The following is a 14042-nucleotide window of genomic DNA, read 5'->3' as shown; positions in this document are numbered from 1 at the left end:
GAAAAATCAAATTTACTTTTGGATTGGAGGCAGAATCTGGACAGAGTCCTATCATTATGGAATACACCAAGATTCCTGTCTACTGAGGGAGCTTAGATATCTGACGTCCTTCTCGCAAATGCAACACTAACCAGAAAAGTGTCTTAAAGTGCTTTTACTGGGCAGCTAACAATTATTTAAAATGGAGGCCTGGAGAGAGCCTTGAACACCTTATTCAGGCTCCACGTATGGCTTGAGGACGGTTAATCAATGAGGTATCCCTTAAAAACCTCCCCACATTTAAATATTTATTTATTTTATTTGTTCAATTTATAGCGCACTGCCCCTCAAAGGCTCATGGCGGGTTACAGTCATCCAACATCCCACTAAAATCCCTTAAAATTGACATAAAACATAAGAACTATTTACATACATTAAACGACTTAAGATACAGTGGTAAAACTCACCCAGCACTAACATATCCCAATATCTAAGAGGAGAGGCAGAGGGAACAGGGTGCAGATGGAATTAGCCACCGCCGCTTCTATGGGAGGGGCCTAGATCTACCTGGCCACCCAGCCTCAACCATAGACCTGGCGGAAAAGCTCTATTTTGCAGGCCCGGCAGAATGCTGAAAGCTCCCGCAGGGCCTGCAGCTCCTCCGGGAGCTCATTCTACCAGGTCGGGGCCAGGACTGAAAAGGCCCTGTCCCTGGATGAGGCCAGGCAAACCTCCCTGGGACCTCCCTTTGTACCAGTCATATATTTGCTAAGAGCACCCAGGTTGCCAACCACGTAAATATGTAGGGAGGCCCCTCCCCTGCCTGGCAGCTAGAGCTCCCCTGAGTGCCTTCCCAGTAAGTGGGCCTTGACTCCCCTTTCGGAGGGCACCAAAGGGGCGGTGGAGAGGAGCTCCCTGTATTACAATCCGGTATACATAGTCCATTCAAAATAAGATTCAGTAAGACTACCCACCCACAGACATTACAAGACTTTGCAAGAAGTAACTGTATGCCATCTAACAGTTGTTGGTTTTTTTTTTTTTTGGGGGGGGGGGTGGAATTGGAGACAGAGAGCCATGCATGATTTCCTTCTAGAAACTGAAGGATGCATGCATAATAGGCAGTACTGGCTTAACTATATCTAACAAGCTTACTGGAGTGAGGGGGAACAGGTCTATGAACCACAACTTGATCTCCTCACAGGAACCACAGGCTGCAACTTTCATTCTGTTACCAGTGAGAAACAGGGGCATTGTGAGGGCAAATGGGCAGAGAGAAAGAACTCCATGGTCTCAGAGGAAACAGATACATGAAAATGGCTCCGGCTGAGATTTGCTTGCTAAGCCTTGCCATGGAATGCCGTGTTGATTACCTGGCCCCTATCTAAATTCCTTTGACGTGCCAGACCAGAATAGTTGTCTTTACCCAAGGGCTTGCAATTTTATGCCTTGGATTATCTGTTCAGGCTGCTCAGTACCTGTTTTCCATTTTTATAAGAAGCTGGACCTTGTGTTTAATGGCCTGTTTTAGTTCCAATACTCCTGAACCCCACCCCATTGCAAGCAGGTCCGCAGAGAGGGAGCAGGTGCACTTCCTAAATAACCCTGACATCAAGGTAAGTTTTAAAAGTTTATCAGAGGGGGAAATTGGATGGTGGACACTGACACCTGATCTCCACAGAGGAACTAAAGGATACAAACCTTATATAATGCTACTGACCTACCTGAAAGAGATGTGGTATACTTACGTCACTACGTCACCGGAGCAGTGGAATACAAACGTTTAACATAAAAACACAAAAAAACCTGAACAATCCTTAGCTAGTAAATAGAATTATGACACCAGGGAGGGGGGAAAGGTAACTTTCCTTCCTGGGAATCTCCCTCAAACCAAGGGTTCCCTGGAAAGGTCTCTAGTAACCAGCCACCATAACTTGGCATCTGGTAAGAACATCTAGACTGACCCACTGAGAATGTATTCTGCAAGAGCAATACTAAAGCAAAAACTAAGGAACATGGTGAAAACAGAAAATACCTAACACGCCACTCCGTAGCACACCAGGAGTCTAGCAATCTGCCCCAATATGGATAGAAAGGGGGGGGGGTTAACTCAGAGATTAAATCTGAGAGAAAATGGGGGCCCAGATACCCCAAAGGAACAGCCATCTATTCCCCAATATGGATAGAAAAGGGGGGGGGGCTTCACTCAGATTAATTCTGAGAGGAAATGAGGGCCCATATACCCAAAAGGAGCAGCAATGTATTCCCCAATTCGAGTAAAAGAGAGGGCTTCACTCAGAGATTAATTCTGAGAGGAAATGGGGGCCCATATACCCTAAATGAGCAGCAATGTATTCCCCAATATGGATAGAAATGGGGGGGGGGTTCACAGAGATTAATTCTGAGATAAAATGGGAGAGGATTATATGCCCCAACAGACCACCTAGAAACAAAGCTTCCCTCATAGGTTAATTCTGAAAGGAAATGGGGCCTATATACCCAAATGCGCAGCAATGTATTCCCCAATATGGATAGAAAGGGGGGGGCTTCACAGAGATTAATTCTGAGATAAAATGGGGGAGGCCTATATACCCCAACGGAACACCTAGAAACAAAGCTTCCCTCATAGGTTAATTCTGAGAGAATCCGGCCCCCTCCCCCCCTCCCCAATAGGGGTCATGTATTCCCTAATGGAGAGACTGGAAAGCAGGTTTCACTCAGAGGCGCAACCTGAGAGGAAATGGGGGTGGGCGTTCCTGTCTTTCAGGCTCCCCTCAGAGGCTTCTCCTGAGGTAAAATTGGCGGGAAGAGGGAGAGAAGGAGGGGGCCCTGCCTGCCTTTGGCCCCTCCCCTTTCCCACCTGTCTTCTGCTCTCGGCCAATGAGGAGTCTCCTGCTCTCGGCCAATGAGGAGTCTCTGCCTGGGGCCGGCAGGCATTTGCCATGAACCCCAAGGAGTCTCTCCCCCCCCACCCCAGTTCCAGAAGGCCAGGCCTGGCAGGGACACTTGCATGGCCCAGGAGGGAGGAATGTGCTGGCTTCTGTGGGTCACAGAGAGTTCCCAGCATCAGTGGCTCCCTTTTCTAGCCCAGGCAGAGAGCTGCCTCCCCTTCCCCGTGGGGGACAATCTACCCAAATATGGATAGAAAGGGGGGGGGGTTAACTCAGAGATTAAATCTGAGAGAAAATGGGGGAGGCCTATATACCCCAACAGACCACCTAGAAACAAAGCTTCCCTCATAGGTTAATTCTGAGAGAATACAGACCCCCTCCCTCCCCCCCTCTCCAATAGGGGTCATGCATTCCCTAATGGAGAGACTGGAAATGGGGGTGGGGGTGCCTGTCTATCAGACTCCCCTCAGAGGTTTTTCCTGAGGTAAAATTGGCAGGAAGAGGGAACAGCACAGTATGCGTGACAAGCATCGCAAGGGCACAGTGCGGTGACTGGTGGGGACAAGATATGTGGACTTGGATTCTGGGACTGCTTCCTCTCCCTTGCCTTGATGCATCTTGCTAACCTTGCTATGTAAAGTAGACAAGACTATGTATAACTGCAATTATGCTACACTTGCATGCTGTTGGCTGTAGAAGGCATTCCCGCAGCAGGACACTGTAGTCAGCCAAATGCTCTTTCCTGTGCCTGTTTGATTGGATCTCAGCCCTAATGGTGAAACTGCAAGGTCAGACAAGCACAGCCCTTGAAATGTTGGTGTCATAGAAACTTGCAAGATTCCCAGACTTCACCAATGTCCAGGGCTAAAATAACAGCACAAGCTATAAAGGTAAAGGTATCCGCTGTGCAAGCACCAGGTCATGTCTGACCCTTGGGGTGACGCCCTCTAGCGTTTTCATGGCAGACTCAATACGGGGTGGTTTGCCAGTGCCTTCCCCAGTCATTACCGTTTACCCCCCAGCAAACTGGGTACTCATTTTACCGACTTCGGAAGGATGGAAGGCTGAGTCAGCCTTGAGCCGGCTGCTGGGATTGAACTCCCAGCCTCATGGGCAGAGCTTTCAGACTGCATGTCTGCTGATTTACCACTCTGCGCCACAAGAGGCTCATAGCACAAGCTATAGACAGCAACTTTTCTGGCTCCCCCTCCCACCACCACAAACAGCAGGTCAGATGGCCCTACCTAAGAAAGAATGCGGGTAGCAAAGGAGTGGTGTATCGAATGTCAGAGAATAAACGCAAGTGCTTGGTTCAGACACGTGAGCTAGTTTGTTGCTCTTTCTACAGACAAGGAGAACCTGGAAGCAAACAGCCATTGCCAGTTTTGTATTGAAGTCCCCTTTCAACCAGAATCACATGCTCAAGCACTGCACGAGAAAACAGCTAAATCTTGTGTCCCTGCAGGGCAAATAATAGCTCCTATGTCTTCTTGCCCCAAATACAGCACTACAAACAAGAAGAAGAAGAAGAAGAAGAAGAAGAAGAAGAGTTGATTCTTATATGCCGCTTTTCCCTACCCGAAGGAGGCTCAAAGCGGCTTACAGTTGCCTTCCCATTCCTCTCCCCACAACAGACACCCTGTGGGGTGGGTGAGGCTGAGAGAGCACTGATATCACTACCTGGTCAGAACAGTTTTATCAGTGCCGTGGCAAGCCCAAGGTCACCCAGCTGGTTGCATTTGGGGGAGCGCAGAATCCAACCTGGCATGCCAGATTAGAAGTCCGCACTCCTAACCACTACACCAAACAGGTAGTCTCAACAACCCCCCATTTTGCCTACAACCCATTTTAGGGAAATGCCACTACCACCACTTTAGAGACTGCAGTACAGGATAAGATAATGAAATCAGAGTCCAGCAGCACCTTTAAGACCAACTACTGGACTCTGATTTCATTGTGCTACTTCAGACCAACACAGCTACTCGTTTGAATAAGATAAGGATAAGATAAGCCATTCTTACTTCTATAAAGGGTCTGATTGCTGTACCTTGGTTTGTCTGTTCCTGGTTTCACAGGCATCTCCATCTCTCATCCACATGCTAACAAATGTATTGTTTTCAATTTACCAATTACCATTCATGACAGATACTGAAAGATCGGGAGCGGGGGGAGGGGGGGAGAGAATTGTGTTCTCACTTACTGTTTTTAGCACTGTGTGCAGCATCAGTACAGAGTAAAACAAGGGAGGCTTTAACACTCAAAACTAACATTAAGTATGCACATTTTAAGTTCACAATGTGGGACAGAGCCACTTCTATGCACTTGTCACTTTGTCTCTTGGACTGCAGAAAGGAAGCTCAAGTAAGGCTGGAAAAGGGCAACCGGTCCTTACCCAAGAATCCCATTGTAAGCATTCCACCGGAAAGTTTGCTCGTGCTGGGTAGCATTCTGGAAGGGGCAGAATTCATACTTGTACCTAAAGTGATAGTCATTGGCACATGATTGCAGTTTTCTCAGGATTTAATAATTGACTGTTTATTGGATTTAGGAAAATTAGGAGTATTAGAAGCATTAATTTGATCTGCTTTTCATCATAACTAGTCAAGTAGGGATAGAACATCAGGACATTACAAATGTGGTAATTATTCTGTGTCCCTTCTCTTTGGAGATGAAAAAGTTTGAACATCTATGACGTGTGTATACAACCAAATTATTTCATTTTATTACTAAGTGCAATACTAGAATGGCAATATGTGCTGTTTCATGCCCCAACCAGTTTATAGGACATAGATTATGAAACAGTAATGAAAATATGGAAACATCTTTGGTGGCACATTTTGTAGAAAAGGGAGATTCTGGGGATCTGTGGGTTTTTATGTTAAGTAAATAAATTATTACATACATATAAACGGATGTTCAAAAATGCTATTCCTTCAAGAAGTGGTTTTATTTACAGGTTAAAAACATATGCCCTGTGGACTTAATACATATCTCAATCTGTCATGTTATTTATACGCTTTACTTTAAAACCATTTTGTAATGCAATGCTTTATAAAAATATTGCATGGCTATAGTTTCAACTAAGATACTTAATTTGTTAAGAAAACCATTAAATGTATTTTCTACTAAAGTTATTATTGTGATGTTAGGGATTATCAGGGTGAGTTTGTTTTAAGATGGGTATTGTTAACAGTATGCTTAGAGACTGTTTTGCCAGCTATTGTTAGAACAGAATGCTTTATACCATATTAAGAAAAGATTAAAGGACCAGTCCACTGCCTATAGATGCATTTATTTACAAATAATAGCAAAGTTTATGTTTAAAAAACAAAAATGTTCTAGACTACTTAATCCTGGCAAATAGATGGGGAAGAAATGGGGTAGTGACAGATTTTATTTTCCTGGGCTCAAAGATCACTACAGATGGGGACTGCAGCAAAGAAATTAAAAGACACTTGCTCCTGGAGAGGAAAGCTATGGCAAATCTAGACAGAATCCTAAAATGCAGAGACATCACTCTGCCAACCAAAGTGCATCTAGTCAAGGCTATGGTCTTCCCAGTTGCAATGTATGGCTGTGAAAGTTGGACCATAAGGAAGGCTGAGCATCAAAGAATTGAAGCTTTTGAACTCCGGTGCTGGAGAAGACTCTTGTGAATCCCTTAGACTGCAAGGTGAACAAACAGGTCAGTCCGAGAGGAGATCAGCCCTGACTGCTCCTTAGAAGGCCAGATCCTGAAGATGAAACTCAAATACTTTGGCCACCTCATGAGAAGGAAGGACTCCCTGGAGAAGAACCTAATGCTGTGAGCGATCGAGGGTAAAACAAGAAGGGGACGACAAAGAATGAGGTGGCTGGATGGAGTCACTGAAGCAGCCGGTGCGATCTTAAATGGACTCCAGGGAATGGTAGAGGTCAGGAAGGCCTGGAGGATCATTGTCCATGGGGTCGTGATGGGTCGGACACGACTTCGCACCTAACAACAACAAGACTACTTAAATTCCATGCAGCTACATGGTGCTCTTTATGTTGCTAGGCTCATGTCTAATCCTAGGGTGACAACTTCTGAGGAAGACAGTACAAATAACCTCTGAGGAAGATCAACTATGAAAAGTGCTAATCTCTAGAAAATGCTGACTGTCTGCTTATTTACAGGTTGTCTGTTTGACTACACTTTATCACAGAAGCTTTTCTGCAGCATTACAAAGATTTTTGTCAGCCTGTCTACAGTTTATTACAGAATCTGTTCTGCAGTCTCACAGGCCTACATTTACATTACAGGATCGACTGTGGCGATATCCTTATTATTCCTCCAATTAATATGTAAATATCATATGCTATGTAATTGTAATTATTAAAAAAACACAGTAGTCATTATTCTTGGTGATTATTTGTCTTTACACTGTGATCCCGGTTTGTCTTCTTCCACACTGAACCAGACTGCTGCCCACCACCCAAGTACTCAGGTAAAAAAAAAATTCAGGCAAAAAAATTATTAAAAGTGAGAATCTAATATAATTGATTTTAATTTTTGGTGCAGCCAGGAAGTTATATTTTAGAGTTGGAGCAGCAGTATTTCAGGCAGGCCCTGAGTGGAAGACTCCAGGCACTTGGTAGCAAAGTCTGTGCAGGACAGGGTCTAGTTCCACTGGACAGAAGCAGACAGAAGCAAATGCAAAATGCTCCTTTCACAGACAACTAAGGAACAGGAGTTATTTCCCATAAAACTTCTTGTTCAGGAGAAAGATGAGGAGATTAACATTGACTTTTGCTCTGTCAAACAACTTCATGACAGCCACACCTTCATATTGCAGCTGTAGCAGATCCTGCAAAGAAACAGAAATTCTGAATTATCCACCAAGACTCCATCAAGGAGACTCACCTCCCCACCCCGCTACTTCTAGCCATGGGAGGGGAAAAGGCAACCCATCATTAGCAGTATTCTTTTCCTACCAAAACTAAATGCAGTGCGTGCGTGCGTACGTGTGTGTGTTGGGGGAGATGGGGGACAAAATGGCAATTGGGAAACAGAGGAATAGAGGTGATCTGCCTGTAGCTGGTTATTCAGGTCAAGAAAGCATATCACGAAACCAAGCACAGCATTCCTCAAAAGCAAGAACAGAAGACGGTTGCACATAACTGGGAAAGGCCACTTTTAACCTTCGGGGAGGGGGGTATATAAATCTAAATAAATAAATAAATAAATAACAAAATTTGCATTAGAAAGAAATTCTCTAATTTACCAAGAGCAGTATCACAGATTGGAAAGACTTCAGTAGACAATGGACAGTCATAAAGTTCTTTCATCAATCCTTAACACTATTTCGCTTCCTTATATATTTGAGAAACAGCCTCCTGGGAGGAGACTGTCCAGGGCCCTGTCCATTCAGGTCCACCCTGATTGGCCCTCCCCTCCTTGCCTGCTAGAAGCCTTGTGGCCTGCAGGTATGCTGCAGGGGAGGGGCTTTCCACTCCCTTTAGCCCGGGAAGTGCTCTCACTGCAGCGAGTGCTTGCGGGGCCACAAGGGGCCTCATGTGGCAGCACCACTGGCGGGGGGAGGGGGGCTTTCCATGCCGTTTAGCCCGCTTTGTGGGCCAAAGGGATCCACAGCCACCCTCTCATGCCCCCCTTTCAATGCCCATTTTTAAAATGGGCTTTGATACTAGTTTATAAATTGTTTGGCTAGGGTGTGCAGTTGGCCAGTTTTTGAAATCTGAATTTGCCAATTTCTTGCAAGATTGACAAACTTCCAGGTTCAATTCAAGCTGCCAGCTCTTACTTCTAAAGCCTTACTCAACCTGGGAGACTCTTGTCTGGCTCAAAATCATTCTGATTACTTTTTGGGTATCTTCCTGAATCTGTGTTTTGTTTTTTCCCCATGCATAAGCTCCTGAAAATGCTGAGTTCATTGTGCTAGTAAAATTGCTCTCAGCACCAAGTCTTAGACTCACAGAGTCTGGGCTCTGAGTTTGTGCAATACCTTCCTTTTCAAGCCTGATTACCCTCTAACTGGCCAGTCTCCCCAGATATGGGAGCTGCTGAACTGCTTCTCTCCCCACATCTACCTCTGCCCTTTATTACCGCCTCGCATTGTTAAAGGACTTTCTCCCAGGCATGAGCCAAGAATCGCCTATATTCTGCTTCCGCTTATTTGACTGGTCATGGCATAATGTCCTGGAATAGGTCAGGAGGATGCCCCCTGGAGTGGTTTTCACTGGCATCACAAAACAGACCTGTGAGACAAAGGTTTATCATCTATTTAGGAGCTGACAATTTGGGGGTTGTTTCCCTCGGATTTTGCCTTTAATTGTCTATAATTGTTTTGTGCTATTCACAAATGTTTGGCACTTGGGTTTTGGTAAGTCACATTAAACTTTTTTAATGGAGATAAATGTGTGATATATAGTTATTAAATAAATAAATACCTGATAGTGTAGCATGAATGTCTCCATTTGAACACCCATGAACTTTGCTTTAACTTCAAAATCTCCAACTTCTTCAGTAGGACCAATTTCAAATATCACATTTTTGAATCTATAAGAGTTGAGGAGACAGAAGGACAGTTGTTATTCAATAGAAAAGCTAAAAGGATCAGCGAGACTCCAGGTGAAGGAAGGTGCGAAGGAGGTCTTGGCAGCAGACAGCCCAGCTTTCCATTTACTGTCATCATCCAGTAATTCAAGGATCCTTCTGGGTCAATCATTTGCAGGTTGAAAACAGATGGACCTTCCTTCCTGCCATGTGATGTTGCACAGTTGTTCTAGGTAAGAAACATCTAGACTCAAGACCAACAAGATTTCTTAGGAACTTGTCTGTTTTTGCTTCCACTTTTTCAGTAGATCAGATACTTTTTCTTGTCTTTCTTAGTTTCAATTCTCCCACAAATTCTGAAAGGAGTCACGTAGACAATGAGCACAAGATTCTGACACGTGACTATGAGGTCAAGCACTGTCGAGACTGAAACTCAACCAAACTGCAAATGCAAAAGTCATAGCACAAGAGGACACCAACATCCTTTCATTCCTGGTACTCTTGCCCCCAAAACCAATGGCTTTGAACTGCCAAACTCGGCAGTCTCTCCACATCCAGAATCTTCTGAGCATATGACCCTGAGATGGACGCATATTAAATCAGTCATGTGGCAGGAAAAGGGGAGCCAGAACTATGACCGCAGAGGTGTCAAGGCCAAGAAATTACAGCAGAAGGAGGGGAGCAGGAATCACAGAACCTTTTCCAGGTGGCTTTCTCCTTCAGAGCTCTCCCGGTCCTGGGGAATGGAGTATGTCAGCATAGAGTGGGGATCAGCAGAGAACGTGATCATCTGGCTGGTGTACCGCCCACCCAGCACATCACCAGAGGTCCTATCAAGTCTCTTGGAGGTGGTGACAGCCTGGATGTTTCAGTATTTCAATGTTCACGCCGATTTGCTGCCCTCAGGTTTTGGTTCAGACCTAATGTTGGTCATGGCAACACTGGGGTTCTCCCAATTTGTTCCTGCCCCCACCCGTCAGACCAGCCACATCCTCAACTTAATCCTTGGGGTTGGGGAAGAGGAGGATCTGATGGCGACGGATGTCATCCCATGGGTGGACCACTGAAGGCCCGGCTTATGGTACCACCACTGCTGGCAACCAGGAGACGCAAGGCAGCTGGACCCTTGCCAGCGACGTGAAGACATTCCTGGGAACTTCACTTCCCATCACACAGGAAGTGACATCAGCGCATCAGGATTCAGGCTGTCATTCCTACATTAAAAAATCCTGCATTATCCTGAATTGAACACAGAGTTGGACTAGATGGCCTCTATAATCCCTTCCAACTCTGTATTTCCTAATTTTCTCCATTATCATTCTCTTTCTGTCCAGCTGAGCATCAACAAGAAATGCCTGCTGGAATAAGGCAATACCTTGGACAGCCAATGGCCATCAGATTAGACAATGCTATGACAGACAAATGGTCTATTCCAGCCTTTCTGAACTTTTTTACTGTTGAGAAACACCCTGAAACATTTTCAGGCTTTGAGAAACCCCGGAAGTGGCATAATCATGCAGAATATGGTTGGGAAGTATAGTTGTGTACATGCCCACCCAGGGTAGGGTTAGGCATCTGTGTTTTCATACTTGGAATCATTAAGTCACCTCCCTAAAAAAAGTATAAAAGGTAAATGTATCCCCTGTGCAAGCACTGGGTCATGTCTGACCCTTGGGGTAACGCCCTCTAGCGTTTTCATGGCAGAACTTAATACAGGGTGGTTTCCAGTGCCTCCCTCAGTCATTACCGTATACAGGTATACAAATTTTGGGCTTTTCAGTTTGTAAGAAAAATCCAAAAGAGAATATTTTGGAAAGATCTAAAATAATAGAAGCGTTAAGAATTATGCATAGGGTGACAAAGATGGAGTCAGTTCTTTTTCTACTGTCATGATACTAGAATGTCTTTACTCAAAGAGTAATTTATTTCTGAAGTTTTCTGCCACAGGGTATAGAAGTGATAGCTGCTAGTTTAAGGTGGCCTTGCAAGAGTATGAGGCAACCTCAGTGACGACCACCCAATGGGTCTTTCTCCTCAGATTCCACATTCCAAGGCCATGCCTGTGTGTGTGTGTGTGTGTGTGTGTGTGCTTCTGCAACCTATGAGCCACTAAATGATCTAAGATGCTGGACTGGATGGACCATCATTGTTCTTCTCCTTTTCAGTGGTGCTTACACAGTGGCTACCGTGTGTATCTTGTGATCTTTCATCCCGGTGCACAAAATATCAAGCATAGCTTTGCATTGCTCCTTCTCACCCTGCATCTCCCCCCATGCAAGCCCACCAGTTTCTTCACCCTCCCCTCCTGTTCTTTTACAAAGGGTACAACAATGATGTCCAATTACCTCCTATGTACACATGAGCCTAAGAGCCTCTTGTGGCGCAGGGTGGTAAGGCAGCAGAAATGCTGTCTGAAGCTGTCTGCCCATGAGGCTGTGAGTTCAATCCCAGCAGTCGGCTCAAGGCTGACTCAGCCTTCCATCCTTCCGAGGTCGGTAAAATGAGTACCCAGCTTCCTGGGGGGTAAAACGGTAATGACTGGGGAAGGTACTGGCAAACCACCCCGTATTGAGTCTGCCATGAAAACGTTAGAGGGCGTCACCCCAAGGGTCAGACATGACCCAGTGCTTGCACAGGGGATACCTTTACCTTTACATATGAGCCTGGGTTTGGAATAGTGGCTAATAGTTTTTGTTTTAAATAACAAGCTAAACTCTTTCAAGCCCCCCTTCTCCACACTCTGGTTTCCTAGAGTGCCTCTGGAGGGAGAAAGGCCTTTGCTGCAACATTCCTGGCAGGCGCTCCTGAAGGGAACAAGAAAAAACTCACTGGCTGACTTGCAGATCCTCAATCTCCAGCAGGACTCCCTTTTCATGCAGTCTTGCTGCTGTGTATTTTAGTGAAATCTTCTTGCTCTTCTTGCCTTTCACTTCGCGTGGCTTTTTTGACACCCTGGAGGAGAGAAGGGAGGGGCATTTGCAAAGCAAGCTGTGACACTGGGATCGACACATGCCTGTGCAGTGGGTAGTAGCCACAGGTGAGGGGTGCTCATCTCCAGTGGTCAGCAATACGCTCTGGGAGAAGGATGCTGCTAGCAGCTGCTCATGCCTCTCCTGAGGAACTGCCCAACCAGTTTTCCTCCTACAGAAGTAGCATGACCCCCCTTTTTTAACTTTCTAGCCTCCCTCTGCTCTCTGTAACCTCCATACCCCCTGGACTTATAAGCAACAACAGCCTGAGCCACACAGCCACTTACTTTCCCTTGCTGGCCAAGTTATCCAAGCAGGTTTTGATGTAGCTCTTGTAATAATCCACTTGTTCCTCATAAAAATTTGCCTTAGAGTTAAGTGCATTGTAGGTTTGCTGCAGCTTCACCAATTCAGCTTTTCTCCGTTGGCGGTAACGTCGCTGATTCCGAATGTCCTATCAGACGACACATTTCTTAACTCATCACAGGAACAGAGAAATTCCCATCCTGTGTCTTGAACTGGGAGAACAACCCCCCACCCCCACCTCCGGCTGCTATGCCAAACAAGGTTCCAGACCCACCTCCAAAGCCAGGCATCACTGTCCTTTCAAAAGGGAGACAGGGCTGTGAAGTGCTTCCACTCATTCACAGGGCTACGGAGCCTCCCTGGTTCAGGGGCAGCCCCCATTCCCCCCTTCCCTCAGCACCTGCCTTTGCAACATCATTGATCAGGTCCTGGTATCTGTTCTTGGGGTTCACTGTGCCCAGCTCTGTCAGCTTCTTCAGGCCCAGCTTGATTTTTTCTTTCTTCTCTTGAAGATTCAGGTGACTGTCCTCCATGACAGCTTTCGATTTCTTCATTTTGTCTGGGGTTTTGGCATCCCGAATGGCTCGTCTCTGCATCACCCTCTGATGCTCCGATTCCTGGACAAGATGATCAGATGGAAGGCTGCAAACTACTCTTCCTTCTGCTTCTTCTCTAAGTGCAGTCCCCTGTCCCTCCCTATCTACTGTAGGCTGCTTGAGCCCTGCCCTTCCAGCCTTAGGACACCACTGGAAGAAGAATATGGCAAGAGACTGGTAGCACATTAAAGACTAATAATGCAATTATTCCAGCAGAAGCTTTCCTGACCCAGAGCTCACTTCATCCAATGCAGAGGGATGTGAATCCATCTAGCTCTACTCAGGGGTATGGAACCTTTGCAATTCTGGCACAGTTGGTCTGGAAGATGCCAACCTTGCCCTCATATGCACCCAAACAGCTATACATCTCTGACTCCTCATCCAATGGCACCTTGAAGACTAATAACATCTCCCACCTTCTTGCCACCCTTTTCCAGGAGCCACAAGGGGCAGGAGTCTAATGGGCACGTGGTAGGTCTCATTGATGCTAGCGACTTCTCAACCTCTGTGCAAGGCATCTGAAATTGTCAAGATTCCCCTCCTAAGACAGCCAAGGGGCCTCCAGCTCCTTCACTGTATTAAAGGCTGGGGGAAGTTCAAGGTGGAATGTTGAGATTTTATCTACAAAATGGCTTGCAAAAGTCTCACAGCTAATCTCCAACTGATTATTATTTGGGTGCCCTTCATGGAGGGTGGAAAGGAACCGAATTACCCTAAATAACTGAGCCAAGCAAGAGCTAGCGGATGCAATGGAATCTGTATAAAATTC

At 45.8% G+C, this 14042-nt stretch overlaps 2 protein-coding genes across 2 annotated transcripts in view; both read right to left on the bottom strand.

The window, feature by feature from the left end:
* Nucleotides 1-3302: 3302 nt before the first annotated feature.
* On the bottom strand, nt 3303-5903 carry LOC143828049 (N-acetylglucosamine-1-phosphotransferase subunit gamma-like). Its single transcript, XM_077318223.1, is given in 4 exon segments — nt 3303-4229; nt 4918-5009; nt 5261-5346; nt 5893-5903. Coding segments are annotated over 4 exon segments (318 nt in total). The 3' UTR covers nt 3303-4100.
* Nucleotides 5904-7362: 1459 nt separating this feature from the next.
* IQGAP1 (IQ motif containing GTPase activating protein 1) overlaps nt 7363-14042 on the bottom strand; it is a 62904-nt gene continuing 56224 nt past the window's right edge. The window contains exons 34-38 of the mRNA XM_077317788.1: nt 13082-13294; nt 12659-12825; nt 12232-12354; nt 9297-9405; nt 7363-7696 (exon numbers count right to left, since the gene is read on the bottom strand). Of these exons, the coding sequence (XP_077173903.1) occupies nt 7583-7696; nt 9297-9405; nt 12232-12354; nt 12659-12825; nt 13082-13294 (726 nt within the window). The 3' untranslated portion in view covers nt 7363-7582. The remainder of the gene's footprint in view (nt 7697-9296; nt 9406-12231; nt 12355-12658; nt 12826-13081; nt 13295-14042) is intronic.

Source organism: Paroedura picta, chromosome 18, assembly GCF_049243985.1.
Source record: "Paroedura picta isolate Pp20150507F chromosome 18, Ppicta_v3.0, whole genome shotgun sequence".
Classification (NCBI taxonomy): Eukaryota; Metazoa; Chordata; class Lepidosauria; order Squamata; family Gekkonidae; genus Paroedura; species Paroedura picta.
Note: the sequence above shows the minus strand (reverse complement) of the source record. Positions and strands in the feature narration are given on the sequence as shown.